Source organism: Pongo abelii, chromosome 14, assembly GCF_028885655.2.
Source record: "Pongo abelii isolate AG06213 chromosome 14, NHGRI_mPonAbe1-v2.0_pri, whole genome shotgun sequence".
Classification (NCBI taxonomy): Eukaryota; Metazoa; Chordata; class Mammalia; order Primates; family Hominidae; genus Pongo; species Pongo abelii.
Genome location: NC_071999.2, coordinates 104,178,495 through 104,198,389, shown reverse-complemented (window position 1 = coordinate 104,198,389; position 19,895 = coordinate 104,178,495). Strand labels below are relative to the sequence as shown.

The 19,895-nt window shown below is 39.3% G+C and overlaps 1 protein-coding gene across 4 annotated transcripts in view; it reads right to left on the bottom strand.

Annotated features, from left to right (window-relative positions):
• IPO5 (importin 5) overlaps positions 1–19,895 on the bottom strand; it is a 68,356-nt gene that overhangs the window by 15,255 nt on the left and 33,206 nt on the right. For all 4 annotated transcript variants that reach the window (XM_054529165.2, XM_054529166.2, XM_054529167.2 and 1 more), the window contains 11 exons: positions 17,914–18,016; positions 16,855–16,951; positions 16,541–16,645; positions 14,061–14,183; positions 13,850–13,970; positions 9,394–9,481; positions 6,361–6,467; positions 4,438–4,562; positions 4,256–4,345; positions 3,992–4,165; positions 1,038–1,256 (listed from right to left, as the gene is read on the bottom strand). In XM_054529165.2, the coding sequence (XP_054385140.1) occupies positions 1,038–1,256; positions 3,992–4,165; positions 4,256–4,345; positions 4,438–4,562; positions 6,361–6,467; positions 9,394–9,481; positions 13,850–13,970; positions 14,061–14,183; positions 16,541–16,645; positions 16,855–16,951; positions 17,914–18,016 (1,352 nt within the window). The remainder of the gene's footprint in view (positions 1–1,037; positions 1,257–3,991; positions 4,166–4,255; positions 4,346–4,437; positions 4,563–6,360; positions 6,468–9,393; positions 9,482–13,849; positions 13,971–14,060; positions 14,184–16,540; positions 16,646–16,854; positions 16,952–17,913; positions 18,017–19,895) is intronic.

Sequence of the window (19,895 nt, the reverse complement as noted above, 5' to 3'; positions counted from 1 at the left end):
ATGGTCCTTGGTAATTATTTTCTGAAGATCTATATGCATAGATTTCTCTCTTAGAACACTTGATGCATTTTAGATTAATAGGAAAGCAAGTGACATGTTTCCAAGCACATATTTAAAGGGAACGAACATGGATACTGACTTCCACACACCTCCCACGAGATGCACTGTGTGTGGTGGGGAAAGGAGGAGGCATCAAGAGCATAGCTGAGCTAAAAAGAAAGCTTAATATTAACAATGAAAAGACGGCTGGGCGCGGTGGCTCACACCCGTGAGCAGACTGCTTGAGGTCAGGAGATCAGGGCTAGCCTGGCCAACATAGTGAAACCCCATCTCTACTAAAAATACAAAAATCAGCTGGGAGTGGTGGCAGGTGCCTGTAATCTCAGCTACCTGGGAGGCTGAGGCAGGAAAACCGCTTGAACCCAGGAGGCAGAGGTTGCAGTGAGCCAGGATCACGCCACTGTACTCCAGCCTGGGTGACAGAGTGAGACTTGGTCTCAAAAAAAAAAACAAAGAAAACAAAAAAAACCAACCAAACCAAACAAACAAACAATGAAAAGATGAAGGCAGGAATTTGTATATAAAACAGGAGCAATGTGAAAGGAGTAAGGAAAAAAACAAGCATCCAGAAAACCATTTATCAGGAGGAAAAAATCCCCCTAGTACTCTCAATGCCTCCACAGCCAAGTTACGTACAATAAATTTAACATAACAGAAATTACTGGCCGGGCGCAGTGGCTCACGTCTGTAATCCCAGCACTTTGGGAGGCCAAGGCGGGCGGATCACGAGGTCAGGAGATTGAGACCATCCTCGCTAACACGGTGAAACCCCGTCTCTACTAAAAATACAAAAAATTAGCCGGGCGTGGTGGCGGGCACCTGTAGTCCCAGCTACTCGGGAGGCTGAGGCAGGAGAATGGCGTGAACCCAGGAGGCAGAGTTTGCAGTGAGCCGAAATCGTGCCACTGCACTCCAGCCTGGGCGACAGAGCGAGACTCTGTCTGAAAAAAAAAAAAAACGAAAAAGAAATTACTTACTTTTTCCTTCCCAACAGCCAGACCAATGAGGCTAATGCATTCAATAGTTTTTCCTCTCAGAAGTCTCAGTTCTTTTTGAACCGCATTCTCAACGATGTGCTTCAGTGATGGCATAAATAAATCATAGTAGGGGACAAATTTTTCTTCTGCAGTATCAGCAACTGATGCAATGGATGTCACAACTTGTTCCAAAACTAACTTGGTGCCTTTCTGAATCAGCTAGAAGGAAGACACAAATTATTACTTCAAAGGAAAACTGGAAGAAGTATTTAAATTTACAATTACTACTCCCTTCAAGTTCTTGAATGCTTTTCTGAAACAGCAGAATGAGACCACCTCTCCAGAAGCAGAGACTGCAGGTTTTGGAGGAAATTTCTATAAAAAGAATCTATGTTGAACTATTTACGTGAGATTTTTTTTCTCTCTTCTATTAACACAACACCCCTTACTCATTTTTGTCTCATCTCAAAGCACAGCTAATTCTTGAGTACAGATACGGAATCAAAATTTTTGTGTTCATCAACTTTAATGCCTACACTTCATACTCATTTTCTTCTTCACTGATTTCCTCTACTTATGATTATATTTTGTGATGTCTTACTATGTCATAAAGAAAATTCCCTCTTTGGCCGCTTCCTTTATCTTCTAACCCCAACTCCCCAGAAGATCCCACCAAAGAACCTTGCTGCCTTCTCTTGCATCTGTCCTGCTGAAACAGATGAGATGACCTTTTTCTCTGCACCAAAGATCTGGTGTTCTCTGACCCAGCTAGTAACAAATGCTTACTAAGTATTTGCTGCTGGGCCCGTCCTGTCACCAGCAATATTTTAAAATAATTCTTCTGTAATCCCAGCACTCTGGGAGGCTGAGGCGGGCGGATCACCTGAGTCAGGAGTTCAAAACCAGCCTGGCCAACATGGTGAAACCCTGTCTCCACTCAAAATACAAAAATTAGCTGGGTGTGGTGGTGTACGTCTGTAATCCCAGCTACTTGGGAGGCTGAGGCAGGAAAATGGCTTGAACCCGGGAGACGGAGGTTGTGCTGAGCAGAGAGTGCGTTATCGCACTCCAGCCTGGGTGAGACTCCATCTCAAAATAAAAATAAATAAAATAAAATAAAATATTTATTGACTCATATGAACCTGACCCAGTTACTACTCCAGATTTTCATAATTCTCTATGTCAACTACACCCACACTCTCAGCAGAGTTCTTTACCTTGTGTTACGCATTCAACTATGTCTTGAGGAAGTCATCTTACTTCCTGCTTCTGCACCTCAACCTCTGTTCCATGTTTAGTGTGGACTGTGCTGCTGGCCCAAGAGGAAATGTCTTTCCTTCTCTGCTAGGCTACCTTCTCTTTGTACAACTCTGCCTTGTGAACACTGTCCTCCTACCATCCCATCCCAACAACTCCTTCCACTTATCTTTAAAAACCCATATAGTGCCTCACTGCAGGAAGGAAGGGCAGGGGTACACAGGGACTATCAAACCACAGCCATCCACCCAAACCTGTAAAGTTATGTTGGATCCATCCATTACTGATTTAACCAACCAACCAACCAATCTGCCTTCAACTTGGGTCCACCTCGGTCTGCCTTCGGGCACACGAATGTTTCCTTTATCATATTCTTAGTCTGCTGTCATCTGATACTGAGCACTTGGGCCTTTGTTTATAAGTCCTCTGTCTTTGGCTTCTGAGACATTGCATTTCTTGTTTGTCTTGCTCCCTGATCAATCACCAGTGCTACGCAAACTGTGGTTTGTTAACTATTTGCTACCAGTTCATATTAAGTATAGGAATTGAGGGCATTAGAAACTTCTATAGCAATTTGAGAGCAGGTTTATCTTTTATTTTCTATGCCTTCTATTCAATTCATTTTTATAGTAGTAATCCATTTTCATTGCATTTGACAATAAACTGGGCTAAAATCCTTGCTTTTCGCATCTACATCTCCACGCACTGTGCTGGACTAACACCATTCAATTGTTTTCAGGTTGCATCCCTTACTTCAGCTGTAACTATAATCATTTTTACTTCGATACTCAAAAATGATGTTGCTTCTACAACTTCTGTATTTCTGTCACTCTGGTGAGAATAGTCAACGTTTTTTAATTTCTTCTCTTTCATCTTTTTTTTTTGAAACAGAATTTTGCTCTTGTTGCCCAGGTTGGAGGGCAGTGGCACCACCTCAGCTCACTGAAACCTCTGCCTCCCGGGTTCAAGTGATTCTCCTCTCTCAGCCTCTTGAGTAGCTGGAATTACAGGCGTGCACCACCACACCCGGCTAATTTTGTATTTTTAGGAGAGATGGGATTTCACCATGTTGGCCAGGCTGGTCTCGAACTCCTGACCTCAGGTGATCCACCTGCCTCAGCCTCCCAAAGTGCTAGGATTACGGGGGTGAGCCACTGTGCCGGGCCCTTTCATCTTTTAAAATTCAAACTGCCAGAAACAAACTGTTAATGCTTCCCATGAAATGTCTTTTAGAATCACCTCTTCCACTATTACTATCTAAGCTCCCTGGATGATGACAGTATGATGGTCTTGCCTTAAATCTTCTCCCTTTTTTGTGTATGCCTCACCCAATGCTACTACACTAATTTCTTACCATATGATCATTTCCTGCAGCATTTAAGAACATAGAATGGTTTTTCACACTTTACATAAATCAGAGTTCAAAAACTTCTCTGCCTTATTTTCAGGGTGATCCATATACACTGATTTTACCTGACCTTTAGCTGTATCTTTCCCAATTCCAATTATCAGCCCACATTCTGGTCAAATCTGAATTTCTCTACTCATCATTCCACAACTCCGAATAGCTTCCTCAGTTTTTTTACTTTATATTCTTTATGGTCATGCTGCAAGTCCCTCTTTCTCCAGTTCTTACCAATCAAATCAACCCAAATTAATCTACAAACAGAAAGCAGCCTACAGATCTTAAAACTTACCTCTTGAAGCTTCAGTACCATAATGGAATGCAGATGTTTCACCAAATTATCCAAGTATGGAATAAGTAGTGACTTGGGACAGTCTTCAGTAAAGTTAATGAGGGCAGCAGCTGCATGGGCCTGCACACGTTGATTGCCTTGGTCTTCCATGGTCTGCAGCAGAGCTGCAATCACCTGTGAAATGAAACCAAATGGGCATACATGTTGAAATGTCCACCCCTCTTCTTAAAGACTGATTTGAGTGTTTGAGGACTTGTTACTTACCTTTTCATGAAATTTCTTTTGGAAACCAGGTGCAAAATCTGTAGCCATCTGTCCCACAGCATTACAGGCTGCATACCTTACTCTTGGATGCTGGAAAATGTTCCCTTTCATTAGTAAAAGCAAGAAGGTTTCCACATGAAGCTACACTAATCATTTTGAATCAAATATTTACTGGTACTTACAGGATCCTGGAGAAAAAGTAAAACAAAATTTACGATCTCATTTAGAATTCCTTCCATTTGCTGGTGGCACCCTTCACCAATGGCAGATAAGGCCATCAATCCCGCATGCCGGTATTTCCAGTCAGCTACAGAAAAATTACCGATGGAATAGAATCAGACACTATAAACATGTCATTCTGGTAGAGGGAGATGTATACAGGTTCTTCTTTGGAAAAGAGTCACAAAACTTTTTTGGAAAGGGTATATGTATATATAATATAAAAACATTTGTATAGGCCGGGCGCGGTGGCTCACAAGGTCAGGAGATCGAGACCATCCTGGTTAACATGGTGAAACCCCGTCTCCACTAAAAATACAAAAAATTAGCTGGGCGCGGTGGCGGGGGCCTGTATTCCCAGCTACTCGGGAGGCTGAGGCGGGAGAATGGTGTGAGCCCGGGGGGCGGAGCTTGCAGTGAGCTGAGATTGCGCCACTTGCAGTGAGCTGAGATTGCGCCACTGCAGTCTGGTCTGGGCGAAAGAGCGAGACTCTGTCTCAAAAAAACAAAACAAAACAAAACAAAAAACCAAAACATTTGTATATTTACTTTTTAGAAAAATGAACAGAAAAAGTGCGTGACTACTTGATTCTAAAAGTATGTATCAGGCCAGGCGCGGTGGCTCACACCTGTAATCCCAGCACTTTGGGAGGCTGAGGCGGGTGGATCACTTAAAGTCAGGAGTTCAAGATCAGCCTGGCCAACATGGTGAAACCCCGTCTCTACTAAAAATACAAAAATTAGGCCGGGTGCAGTGGCTCATGCCTGTAATCCCAGCATTTTGGGAGGCTGAGGTGGGCGGATCACTTGAGGTTAGGAGTTTGAGACCAGCCTGGCCAACATGGAGAAACTCCATCTCCACTAAAAGTACAAAAATTAGCTGGGTGTGGTGGTGTATGCCTGTAATCCCAGCTACTTGGCAGGCAGAGACAGGAGAATTGCTTGAAACTGGGAGGCAAACATTGTAGTGAGAAAAGATTGCACTACTGCACTCCAGCCTGTTTGACAGAGTGAGATTCTGTCTCGAAATAGCTGGGCGTGATGGCATGTGCCTGTAGTCCCAGCTACTCAGGAGGCTAGGGCAGGAGAATTGCTTGAATCCTGTGGGTGGAGGCTGCGGTGAGCTGAGATCACATTACCCTGGGCAACAGAGTGAGATTCCACCAAAAAACAAACTTCTAACTTAATGCTTCTGCATTTTAATTTAACAAAAGAACACATTAATTTTATAATTAAAAAAGACAAATGAAAATAAAACACAACAATAAACTTTGGGATTGATACATATATATTACAGGTACAAAGGTAACTGACCAAATATTAGGGAAATATTCATAGAAATAAAAAAGAAGGATGGCCAGGTGTGGTAGCTCATGCCTATAATCCAAGCACTCTGGGAGGCTGAAGCAGGACTGCTTGAGGCCAGGAGTTTGAGACCAGCCTGGGCAACATGGTGAAATCCTGTGTCAACAACAACAACAACAGCTGCCCTCCAGGGCAGGGGGGCTTCCACCATCACCTCGGTCAGGGGCAAAAACAGAAAGAAAGAAGTGGTTTCTCTTTTGATAACATTAGATAGAATTTCTTCTTTTAAAAATAAAAGACATTGGGTGAAAGAAGAGTATATGATTCAAACATTCTAGTATTCCATAAAAATTCAAATAATAACGTCATTTTCAAATTCAAATCTAAATATTTTTGGCTACGAAGTAAATCTGTACATTTTCTTTGGGATTGACAATTTTATGGGTAAAATAAATGAATTGGGTTAAATATGGATGGTAAAAAGACAAAGATTAATTTTTAACAGTCTAAACATATCTTAGAATTTAAGCTTTAGAAAGGGCACAACTTCACTATTCCAGCATTTGAAGGACACAGCTTACGATTTTGAAGCATTTGCATAATGTGTTCCTTGATCATCGGCAGAACGAGCTTTCCACCAAGTCCACAAGCCATTCGGTCTAGAGCACTCTCGCCTGCAACTGCATTGCTAAACACATAAACAGAATTATGTACCCAATATATCTGAAACACAAAAGAAATAGTATACTCTACAGACATACTTCTAACCATATTATTATTGAACTAAGACTGAGAAAGAATTCAAGCTGTCTTTAAATGTGGAATTGAAATTAGGGGTTAAAAACTCTACAGCTTAGAAAAGAAAAAAGAGTAAATGTTTTTATCATGATCCACCATAGTTTAGAAAGTCATGCCTGAATCTTATTTTTCTTTCTTTCTTTTTTTTTTTTTTGAGACAGAGTCTCGCTCTGTCACCCAGGCTGGAGTGCAGTGGCACGATCTCGGCTCACTGCAAGCTCCGCCTCCCAGGTTCATGCCATTCTCCTACCTCAGCCTCCCGAGTAGCTGGGACTACAGGTGCCCGCCACCACGCCCGGCTAATTTTTTTGTAGTTTTAGTAGAGATGGGGTTTCACCGTGTTAGCCAGGATGGTCTCGATCTCCTGACCTCATGATGCGCCCGCCTGGGCCTCCCAAAATGCTAAGATTACAGGCGTGAGCCACTGTGCCCAGCCTGAATCTTCTTTTTCAAGACCACCCCCACCCGCTACTGGCTAAAAACTGTTCTCAGAAACAGCTTCTGACACTTTCAACACTCCAGTAAAAGCAGTGTTGAAAGAGCCTCATGTATTTCATTTCCTAGAAATACAGTCTTCAAACTTATCAATGAACAGAACATAGAAAACTGAAAAGGGTGCAGAGAATGTATAATTTTCCCCACTGTGAGTTTATTCACCTTTAAAGGGGTGCAAACTGCACTGCCAAAAACTATGCATAGCTATGTGAAACTCAATTCTATTGTCTTCTCTGAAAGCCAAAAGGATGTGGGCATAAAAGCATTTGGACTTATCCTGGCTTAGAACTGGAAGATCAGTAGTGTATTTCATGTGCATTATCTTTACTGTGTAAAGACAATACTATAAAAATGAAACTATAAATTATCTTCAGAACAGGCTTTTAGACTTAAAAAAATCTCACCTTGAAAATATATTTATTCCCTGTTTCACAAATAAGAAAATCTTATTCATCTAGTCTAGAAAACAAAGTTTCTTTAACTGTATAAATTTAAGTGCCATTTGCAGGGCAAATTAAAGGACAGGTAGCAGCAGCACATTACAGTAACTGAACCAGAAAGGAAATTCGACCTAGCCCTGGTCTTCTCTTCAGCCGTTATCAGGTGATTTCCAGTGAAAGATTACTTTCATATACTTCAAAATAGTATTAAAGCCAGAAAATCAGTCATTTTTAACAATGGGATTAAGTCTCAAAAATGCACCATATATTCTAAAGCCAAATGTCTTTAATTTTTACTTTTATTAACCTAGTAGTTTATACTGACTCCAAGTCTTTCAGGGGAATAATTTCAGCTTTTTTTTTTTTTTTTGAGATGGAGTCTCGCTCTGTTGCCCAGGCAGCTCACTGCAACCTCCACCTCTCAGGTTCAAAAGATTCTCGCCCAGCTTCCCGAGTAGCTGGGATTATACGTGTCTGCCACCAGGCCCAGCTAATTTTTGTATTTTTAGTAGAGACGGGGTTTCAACACGTTGGTCAGGCTGGTCTTGAACTCCTGACCTCAGGTGATCTGCCCACTTCTGCCTACCAAACTGCTGGGATTACAGGTGTGAGTCACTGCACCCAGCCAATTTCAGCTTTTTTAAAGAAAAGGTGGTAGTATAATGCACTGGGAAGAATGAAAAAAATGGTAATTAACCCCAGTCCATTAACTGGCTACATAACCTCAGACAAATCACTCAATCTTCAATCTCCCTTTCTGCATCTGTAGTATGATATACCTCTGGGACTACTAATAAAGTTGATTAAAGTAACAGAGCTCAGAGGTGCTATGTTTCATATACATGTAAGGGGCCATCATTACTACTGCACAGTGAATATAGATTTTGGTTGACTTTTCCTGTATTCATGGGACTTCCTAAGCTGAAATAAATAAGTACAATAGTAATTCCAGTGTTACTGTACCCAGTTGACTCTCATCTTTTCACTACTGGATGCTGTCTATCCTAAAGTTAAACTGCTTTTTACTAGGAAAATATGATGTACATTGCAGGGAATTTTGTTGAAACAATTATTCTAAGGGAAGTCTCTGCCTGTAAAAGCATTTATCACAAGAAAGCTGCTTTATACATGTTTTAAAAGATACTCAAACTAAAAAAAAAAAACAAACAAACAAACAAACAAAAAGCTTGGAAATAATTTAGAGTAAGACAGTTAAAAACATAGCTACTTGGCTGGGTGCGGTGGCTCACGCCTGTAATCCCAGCACTTTGGGAGGCCAAGGTGGGCAGATCATGAAGTCAGGAGATCGAGACCATCCTGGCTAACACGGTGAAACCCTGTCTCTACTAAAAATACAAAAAACTAGCTGAGCGCGGTGGCAGGTGCCTGTAGTCCCAGCTACTCGGGAGGCTGAGGCAGGAGAATGGCGTGAACCCGGGAGGCGGAGCTTGCAGTGAGCCAAGATCGCGCCACTGCACTCCAGTCTGGGCGACAGAGCGAGACTCCGTCTCAAAACCAAACAAAAAACATAGCTACTTTATTTGCTGTTTTCATGTCATACTTTTTTTTAAAAAAGAAAATCTTCCTTGTTTGTTGTTGTAGGTATCTTTCAGTTCCTGATTATAAAACACAACTTTATGTATTAACTATTATTTTTATGAACTTCCAAGAAACATAAATTTTATTAATATAAATTATACATGAAAACTAAAGAAAATACTACTTATAAAATGTGACACAGCAATACATACAACAGCAAGGCAAACTGCCCCATATTCCAGGCTTAAAAGTTTACCTTCAGGTTACAGGCTGCAATAGTGAAGAGATGGACCTTGGAGCCCTAGGGCTCTCACTGCCACCCTGGACACTATGTTTGATTACCTGTCAAAATCATCATCTTCTAGTTCATCTGCATTCGCCCAGTCCTCATCTTCTTCCAAATCAACCATCATTGCTAACATCTGAGGAACTAAAGTAAACAATTATTTCATACCTGAAGACTGTGACTTTATCTTATCCAGATCACTATTTATAAACAAGAATTTTAAGATTTTACTTTGTCTGTAAGAGAACAAGACAAAACAATTATTTGTCTGTGCCCTCAAAACCTGGTTTGTTAAATTTTAACCTTTTGTCATATTTGCTTTGTTTCTTTAAAAAGTAACATTCATAAGTCAAACCCTCCTATGAAATTCCCAAATCCCATTACATTCTCCCCCCGTCACCAGAGGTAAGAAGCAACATCACAAATGTTTCTCATTCCCCAATTGTTTTTTCACACTTGAACTACAGATTTCCATATCTCTATACAAAATTATAGTACTATTTCAAGATTTGATTTTTTATATAATAAATGGTTTCATAATATATGTACCTCGGCAATTTGCTTTTTTCTCAATACATAAGGATTTCAATTTATTTAATAGCATTCCATTATATAAACATACTACCCACTGTCTAGCTGATAAACATTTTGGTTGTTTCCAGTTTTTTCCTCCTATAAAATTTGCTTTGATGAGATTATTACATCTTCTCTTTGACAAGCATGAGTCTAGGCATGAAATTGTTATTACTATCTTCAAATAGTACTAAAAAATTACCAAACAAGGCCAGGCGCGGTGGCTTATGCCTGTAATCCCAGCACTTTGGGAGGCTGAGGCAGGCGGATCACGAGTTCAGGAGATTTGAGACCATCCTGGCTAACACGGTGAAACCCCAAATACAAAAAAATTAGCCGGGTGTGGTGGCGAGCGCCTGTCGTCCTAGCTACTCGGGAGGCTGAGGCGGGAGAACGGCATGAAGCTGGGAGGTGGAGCTTGCTGTGAGCCAAGATTGCACCACTGCACTCCAGCCTGGACGACAGAGTGAGACTCTGTCTCAAAAAAAAAAAAAAAAAAAAATAATCAAACAAGCTGTGCTCTGCACAGCTGTTGCATAAACTATGTGAAGTTTAAGTGGAGGTCTCTGTTATTTCACAAAAATGTGTGAAGTGCCCTGGGGCTGGAATAAGTGTCCTCTCAGTTCCACATCTTTTATTAACAATTGATATTGTCAAACTTTTGGACAACTTGTATTCCACAATTACACTTGTTTTTATTGAGACTTAGCAGGGTTCATTAGCTATTTCAGATCCCTCTTTTACGAATTTCCTGACTGGGCCTGCTGGTGCACACCTGTTATCCCAGCACTTTGGGAGGCTTAGGTGGGAGGATCCCTTGAGCCCAGGAGTTCAAGACCAGCCTGGGCAACATGGTAAAACCCTATCTCTACCAAAAAACACAAAAATTAGCCAGGTGTGGTAGTGCGTGCCTGTAGTCCCAGCTACTTGGGAGGCTGCAGTGAGCTGAGATCATGTCACTGCACTGTAGCCTGGATGACAGAGCAAGACCCCATCTTAAAGAAGAAAAAAGCAATGAATTTCCTCTTCTCAGCCTTTGTGTAGTCTCTAGATAACAAAACTGTTGATTGTGTGCACTGTAATTATTTTCTTCCAGTTTGTGGCTTATTTTTTCAGTTCATTTATGGTGTATCTGATTGGTCAAAAAATTGTTTTAGCATTTGCAAATTTGGCAATGTTTACATCAATGGTTTGTGATTCAGTCTTAAAAAATTATCTACTATTAAGCATTACTTGTAAAATATATCTGTAATACTTAGCCCTTAACTTTTTAAACTAGTTCCAGCGTGCAAGGTAATATTCAGGTCTTGAGTAAACCCCAAATTATTATTATTATTATTATTATTATTATTTTTGAGACAGTCTTGCTCTGTCGCCCAGGCTGCAGTGCAGTGGCGCCATCTCGGCTCACTGCAAGCTCCGCCTCCAGGGTCACGCCATTCTCCTGCCTCGGCCTCCCGAGAAGCTGGGACTACAGGCGCCCACCACCATGCCCGGCTAATTTTTTGCATTTTTTAGTAGGGACGGGGTTTCACCGTGTTAGCCAGGATGGTCTCGATCTCCTGACCTCGTGATCTGCCCGCCTCGGCCTCCCAAAGTGCTGGGATTGCAGGCGTGAGCCACCGCGCCCGGCCTATTTTTTTAATAAGCTGTCTAGAGTTGGAATTTTTTTCCCCATAGAAATAACCAGTTATATTCTCAACTCATAAGTGGGAGCTGAGCTATGAGGATGCAGAGGTGTAAGAATGATACAACGGACTTTGGGGACTCAGGGGAAAGGGTGGGAGGGGAGTGAGGGATAAAAGACTACACATTGGGTATAGTGTACACTGCTCCCGTAATGGGTGCACCAAAATCACAGAAATCACCACTAAACCAAACACCACCTGTTCCCCATAAACCTATTAAAAAAAAAAAAAAAAAAAAAGAATGAAAGAAAGAATGAACCAGTTATCCCAGAAACTTTTTTTTTTTGAGACAAGGTCTCACTCCGTCACCCAGGCGGGAGTGCAATGGTGTGATCTTGGCTCACTGCAGCCTTGACCTCTTGGGTTCAAGCAATCCTCCATCTCAGCCTCCTGAGCAGCCAGAACCACAGGTGTGTGCCACCATGCCCGACTAATTTTTGTATTTTAGGCAGAGACAGGGTTTTGTCATGTCGCCCAGGCTGGTCTCAAACTCAGCAGCTCACGTAATTTGCCCACCTTGGCTTTCCAAAAGTGCTGGAATTACAGGCCTGAGCCAGTATGCCTGGCCCCAAGAACTTTTGATCAATTATCTTTTTAAAAACGGCTTTGTTCCCATGTGAGTGGATCCTCTCCTACACTCTACCCTTTGTTGCATCCGATCCATTGTCAACACCTGCATCAATGCATTCTAGATTCACAGAGTTGATGAAACAAGATCTCCACTTTATTCGTCAAAGTTGTCTTGGCTACTCCAGGCCCTATGTTCTTTCAGAAGAATTTCAGGATTGTTCTATCATAACCCTAGATTAACTTGAGAACTGATAATTCGTTCTTCTATTAGTCTTTCAATATGTTATTCAACTTTCTCCACATAAGTCTTATACATCTTTTGATTTATTCCCAGTTACTACAACTCATGTCTATAAAATTTTCTAAATGATTACTATGAATAATGGAACACTTACAATAAAATGTTCTCATACCTAAGGATCTTGCTTAACCCCTTTGATTAGCAGTTTATCTGTTGAGTCTTTAAAACTTTTTGTAGACAATAACCACATAGCCTACAAATAAGCAATATTTTTGTTTCTAATTCTTTTTTTTGAGACCAGTTTTGCTCTTGGTGCCCAGGCTGGAGTGCAATGGCATGGTCTGGGCTCACTGCAACCTCCACCTCCTGGGTTCAAGCAATTCTCCTGCCTCAGCCTCCTGAGTAGCTGGGATTACCGGTGTGCACCACCACACCTGGCTAATTTTTTGTATTTTTAGTAGAAACGGGGTTTTAGCATGTTAGCCAGGCTGGTCTTGAACTCCTGACCTCAGGTGATCTGCCCGCCTCGGCTTCCCAAAGTGTTGGGATTATAGGCATGAGCCACCGCACCCGGCCATTGTTCCTAATGCTTATAACTTTCTAATGCTTATATTTTTCTAATGCTTATATTTTTTTAAAGTTATATTTATAACTTTCTAATGCTTATATTTTTATCTCTTAATGCATCAGCTGGGGCAGTCAGTACAACATGAACAGTGATAAACGAGATATTTTTCTTGTTCCTGACTTTAATGGGAATGTTTCTAAAATTTCAACCACTACCTCAGTGTAAGACAAAAGGTAGGTACTACTACAAAATAAATCTGGTGATGTATTTACCCTCTAGATTAAGTGTTCAAGTACTCATTAGCTCATTAAGAAATGGCTAGGCCAGAAAATGATCAGGTTAGTTCTCAAGCCCTTATCCCAGCACAATGAAACTTTAGTATTTCCATAGCACAATAGCCATTTAAGTTTCTGCTGCAACGAGGGTCTATAAAACAAAAGCAATGTAGTATAGTGAACAGAGCCATGACTAGTGTTGGACCTTGTTCTTCTTATCCTGTCTTCACTGGTAAGCAACACATGCTATCTTGGTTTGCAGTTGACTACTGTGCATCTATATATCCCCGCTGAATTGTTTTTGACTCTATTAACTGTGCCCAATATTAACATATAAATGACAGAGTCTGTCACACTCCACTCTAGAAATGTCATTTTTAACACCAGATTTCAGGGCTTCTGCAAAGCCTTAAAGGCATAACCACAATGTGGGGGTCCGTGCTTTCATGTATTGAGATGCATTTTCCCAAATTCATCTGATTCTAAAAGGATAATTCATTATATTCTCAACAATCTGAGAAATTACACAACCCTCAGCAAATTTATCCAAAAATTTGGCCACAATACACATAAACTATCTGAAGACCATTGACTTACTAGTCTGTGCAACAATATTGGTATGTTTTCTTAACATGGCAGCTGCAGTCTCAGAGAGGGTGACGATCACTTCAAGGGCAAGCTGGCGTTGCATATTGTTGAGGCTAGTGTCTCCACACAACTACAAAGAAGACATATTTGTATACATTTAATAATTTAGATTAGTCCCTGAAAATAACAAACAGAACGTTTACTAACGTACTTAATTTACCTTTAGACTTAGCTGTAGAGTTGCTTCCAAGTGAGGACGCAAATACTTTGGAACAGTATCTGCAATCTCAACGAGGGATTTTAGGACAGAATCATCATTCTGGTAGCACGAGTCATTTACAGCCTAGAAAAGATGAAATAGAAAGTCGGTGTTGAAGATTCACTTTATGATGCCTCATTAGCCAAAAGATTCCTAAGATGCTGACAATAGAGAAATATTACTAAACTATTTTTCACTAAATAATTTAGCAATCTATATTATGCAAATGTTCTACCTGCAGGCACATGTATACCTTCCTTCTGATGGATGTTAACTAGAAACATATAAAACAGATGTACATCTAAGTCAAAATGAAAATCAGTGAAACTATAACAACCATTACAATACTTAAGGCAGCCAAGGAATTACTTTTTTTTATAACCAGGAGTCCCTTTCCTTTGTCCTTTTATTTTTTCAGTGATAAGGTCTCGCTCTGCCGCCCAGGCTGGAGTGTGGTGGCACAACCATAGCTCAGAGTACCCTCCAACTCTTGTGCCTCAGACTCCTGAGTAGCCAGGACAACATGTGTGGCCACCACACCTGGCTCTTCTATCCTTTCTGATATCCATGCCCAGGTTTTTTTCATACGCATAGTAAGTACTAGAACCTGTAATACGTTTAAAGTGTCCAATATTACCCATTTTATTTATCTTGGATGTTAAGTCTGGTCACTGTGGTATTAAAGTATGCATTTTGTGTTTATCATTATCTGTTTCAGAATAACAACTCTTAAAAGTTGTGGTAAACATTTTAACCTACTCTAAATCCAGAGGAAGAAAACTGGGATTAGATTTCAACAGTAGAGATTTCAGATAATAAACTACTAAAGTAATAGTATGTCATAGTTTATGTTCTGTCACGAAACTATCTTTTCATTGTGATAGCATGGGGAGAGAAGTTTCACTAAATCCTTTAAATAACTTTTTATCATGTGGAAACCTTCAATTTTAGCTCCTCTAAATCCTCTCTAACTCAGTGGTTCTCAAGAGGAATGGTTTTTCACCCAGGAGATATTTCTTGATGGTCACACGGTTGAGGATGGGCAAAGGCCATGGATACTAAATGTCCTGCACCTGTGACACAAGCACAAGGGACTTACATGATCTTCTCATTATGCATTTCACATTATTACAAATCCCAGACATTTATAAAAAGGAAAAAACTCTTTATATGATCTGAACCTAGAAACTAACTCACAAATTATTTTTTGCCTGGTTTTAACAACTGTTATTCCCCCCGCAATGTAACTACTGTATCAATTAAGAATGGATACATACAGGTGGAACATCCCAAATCCAAAATGCTCTGAAATCCTCAACTTTTTGAACACAGACACGTCACTCAAAGGAAATGCGCATTTGAGTATTTCGGATTTCTGACTTGAGATGCTCAACTGGTAAGTATAACACAAATACAGTGTTTCAAAATTTGAAAAAATTTTGAGATCCGAAACACTTCTACTCCCAAGCATTCTGAATAAGAGACACTCAACCTCTACTTTGCTTTGTTCAGAACCTTACTATTTTAGGAAATCTTATCACCAATTTTAATGGGAACTGTGGTGTTTGACTTGCCAATATCTTTGCTATTAGTCCAGTTTTAGCTATTGTATTTGTACAGATCACTTGGAAACCACCTAGTCTATTATGTCTTCCAGTGTAGTCTTGTCTGACCATTTACATAAGGAAAAGCAAGCCATTTTATTATATGTTTCTTTGCATTTCTTTTTTGTATTTAGTTAAGGCCATATATTAATATTCTAAAAAATTGTGCATATATATTACACTACTTATGCATTTCATTTTTAGAAGAGTGTATGAAAAATTACTAAAAGACTGTCATAAAAAAAGAGTTTGGAGTCTGACAAGGTTGGGAACCACTAACTTGTCCAATCTTTTAAATTTTAATTAATATAAATTTTTTTTCCCAAGGAGCATAGATTCAAGTTGCCCTGAATATATGCTCTATCTTGTCTAATCTTATTTTGCTTTCTGATTAAAGCAGAAAGTATTCTTAAAAATTAACATCCTTAACGATAATGTGAATTAACCACAATCTTACATTATAATACAAACTACTACACACCCTGTAGTTAAGAGTAGTTTCTCCTTATGTAAAATGGGCATTAAATCTCACAGGTTATTTGGTTGATTTAACGGAAATAATCTACATGACCATAAATTCAACAATAAGCATATAATTGCTTACAACATTTACATTACAGAAAAATTTTATAACTATAAATATTGTAAGAGACTAAAAATGTCTTTCAAAGGCAGTAAACATAAGCTTAATGGAGACCGAGATTTGCATGTTTTGTTCACTGCTGTATGCCTAGTGCCAGAACATAATAGGCAATATGAATTTATTGCATAAATGATTGAATGCATTAAAGAACCAAATAAGATATAATTATGATTTATTCTATATTGTTTTCATACCTGTAGGAATCCCGGTAGCAAGTCTGCAAAATGTTTGAACAGAGCAACATTATGCTCATTTGCAAGTATAAATGCAGCTGTAGCTCTAGCAGATAATGTCCTGATCTAAAATCAAGAGAAAAAATGTCAAACATGAGAAATTTTTGATAAACGCAAATTCAAGTTTTCTTACTCAAGATCAAATTATTCTTTATCAGTAAAACTGGTGTTTGTATTTTAAAGTATAAAAGTAAAAACAACCTCCTAATATACTAATTTCTTTCACAAATTAGATTAAAATAGATGGTTATATTAATAGGATTGAAATTATTTACCGACGGGTGTTCCTGATCTTGCATACACTGAACTAACATTCGTTTGATGACGTCTAAATAGTGCTGTTGCTGGTTCCCAAAAATTCCAGGAAAGTTCCTAAAAGATAATCCAAACATTCTTTAAAAGCTACATTATATTAATATCTTGGTAAAGTATGAGCTAGAATCTCTAATGAACTGTTTGTTTACCTGACTCAGTACGCATTAATCCATAGGTTGAACATCATCTACCCATTCTCTAAGCAATCCTGTTTTTGGGTTAAGTGAATGAAAACATACTGGAGAAGTCTGGGCTGGGAGTAGAGGCTACTCAGAAGCCCATTCCCAGCTACATGCTTTTATCCTTATTACTCTGTCTCAGTCGAAAGCTGACCTGGAGTGCAGGATGGGACAAGAGCAACCACAGGTTTTCAGATGAAAACTACAAGAACTATGCTCTCCGGCCATCTGCATTCTCTAATCTGAATTACTGATATAAACAAAGATATATATGACAACTAAAGTAGAAAATGATATAAAGCCTAAAATGTGTATGATCTTGATCACATTTTAGGTGTAGTAGAAAAATATAGCACAGTGGGGCAAAGAATAATCACTTAATTCTAAACTTAGACTATTTGCTTATAAATATACAGGTTTCTTAACATTATTATAAAATTTGGTCACAGAAGACCCAGAAAACATAACGGGGATTCACCTGAATTCTCCTTCTCCTCTTCAAGACGCCATTATTAATGTGGCTTTCGAAAAGCTACATCCAGTATTGTGTTAATCTCCAAATAAAGGAGAGGAAACTGTTCAATAAAACTTTCAGAATCATAAAAGACAAAGAGAAAGCAAGCAAGCTGTAGAGAACCTTTGTGTACAAAAAAGATCATAATGTGAAATAAAAGGCCCTTTTAAAAAAAATTGTTTCCAATACAAATACAAACAAAACTTATGTAAAGGCATTATTTTCATTTTAAGTATAAAGTTAAATTAGGCTAAAATAATCAATTAAAAGGTGTTTAGGGCATTCATTAAATCAAATGTCTCAAAAAACGAGACTAATGTATATACCAGAAAATGTGAAGGGCAGCTTCCCGCAGTCCCACATTTTGAGAGCTGACTGAATCAAAAAGGAACTTCAAACCTTCGGGCCACTGGTTATTGCCATCCTCATCTAAAAGTAAAGAAATCCAGACATAAAGTGTGTAAGTCAGAACTTCAATATACTAGGAGTAAATCCTTTCATTTCATAAGCCTCATTCAAAACATGGAGTAGTGAAAAATGTCACTTTTGCTATTTTTAAAAACTCCGTAAAATTCTGTCCTTTAGCCATAAAAATGGCATCATAACCATGTTAAAAAAAAAAAAAAAAAAGACAAACAAACCAACAAACCAAACAACTCTGTATTTGGGTTAGATAATCAGATATTAGCAGAGGTTTTTTTTTTTTTTTTTAGATGGAGTTTCACTCTTTTACCCAGGCTGGAGTGCAATGGCATGATCTTGGCTGACTGCAACCTCTGCCTCCAGGGTTCAAGCAATTCTCCTGCCTCAGCCTCCTGAGTAGCTGGGATTACAGATGCCCGCCACCATGCCTGACTAATTTTTGTATTTTTAGTAGAGACGAGGTTTTGCCATGATGGCCAGGCTGGTCTCAAACTCCTGACCTTGCGTGATCCACTTGCCTTGGCCTCCCAAAGTACTAGGATTACAGGTGTGAGCCACCGCACCTGGCTGGAAGAGGTTATTTCTAAGGAGTGGCATTTGAAGAGAAGGCAGCACTTTTAACCGTACAGATATCTGATTGATTGACTCCTTTATATATACCATTGCTATTAAAGAGTTGAAAAAGTAGGCAAAGCTAGTATTCGGTGGCAAGGTCTTGAAACCAAAGTAACAATTACTTTGGAACTTGAGAAGACATCAGGGTTAGAATCTCAGGACCCATACAGGGTGCTCACACTTTGCAGTTTGGTTCAAACAGTGCCAGAGGATGTTATTAATATGTTTACTATTTAACAAGATTAAGAGATTTTAAATAATACTTTATAATAAAAATGAGTGACCACAAAAATCTACTGTGCCCCTTGTAAGACCCTGGTTATATTGCCACAAAGACCTTAAGAGTTATACAACTTACAGATGAATTACAGATGTTTTCTTTTTAAATGTCCCCCCATATTTGAACTTTTGTGAAATGACAATTGTGCTGCTAAGCTGACATTAAATGTTTCTTCAACCTAAAGATGATGCTTTGAGGGGAAATAAAATAGCAGCTTAAAAAAAAAATCTATGAGAGCACTTTGAATACTTTGGAAAGGTTTGCATTGTTAAGTGTTTCTGAATGAGAAATGATGTCACCTATAAAAATTCATATCTGCATACTTAAAACTGGAAAGTAGAATTTTCTAAACAATTTAAAAATATTCAAAATTAGGGCTGGGTGCTGTGGCTCACGCCTCTAATCTCAGCACTTTGGGAGGCCAAGGTGGGCAGACCATTTGAGGTCAGGTGTTTGAGACCAGGCTGGCAAACAGGGTGAAACCCAGTTGGCTCCATCTATACTAAAAAAATACAAAAATTAGCTGGGTGTGTGGGAAGCTGAGGCAAGAGAATCACTTGAACTTGGGAGGTGGAGGCTGCAGTAAGCCATGATCACACCACTGTACTCAAGCCTGGGCAACAGAGCAAAACTGTATAAAAAAATTAACTTGAACTCATCTAAAATATAAAGAATTGACACATTCCCCATTAGTTTCTAAGAAATGGTTGACATAAGAAAGGATACAATCTGCTAGCTGAATTGAACAAGAACTTACTGTATTACTGGTTGATGAGATTTTAAAATTAGTGTCATAATGTACTAAGCTCAATCAATAGTAATCTCCCATTTAACCTCGATCTTCATTTCAACTATTACAAATGCCATCTAAACAAGCTGCGCTTACAACCACACTTATCAATCCCTGTCCAAAAATAAAAAATAAAAAAATAAAAAGTGGTGGCCACACTCTCTTCTACGAGCAGGAAGTATGAAGATGAGTGGGACAAA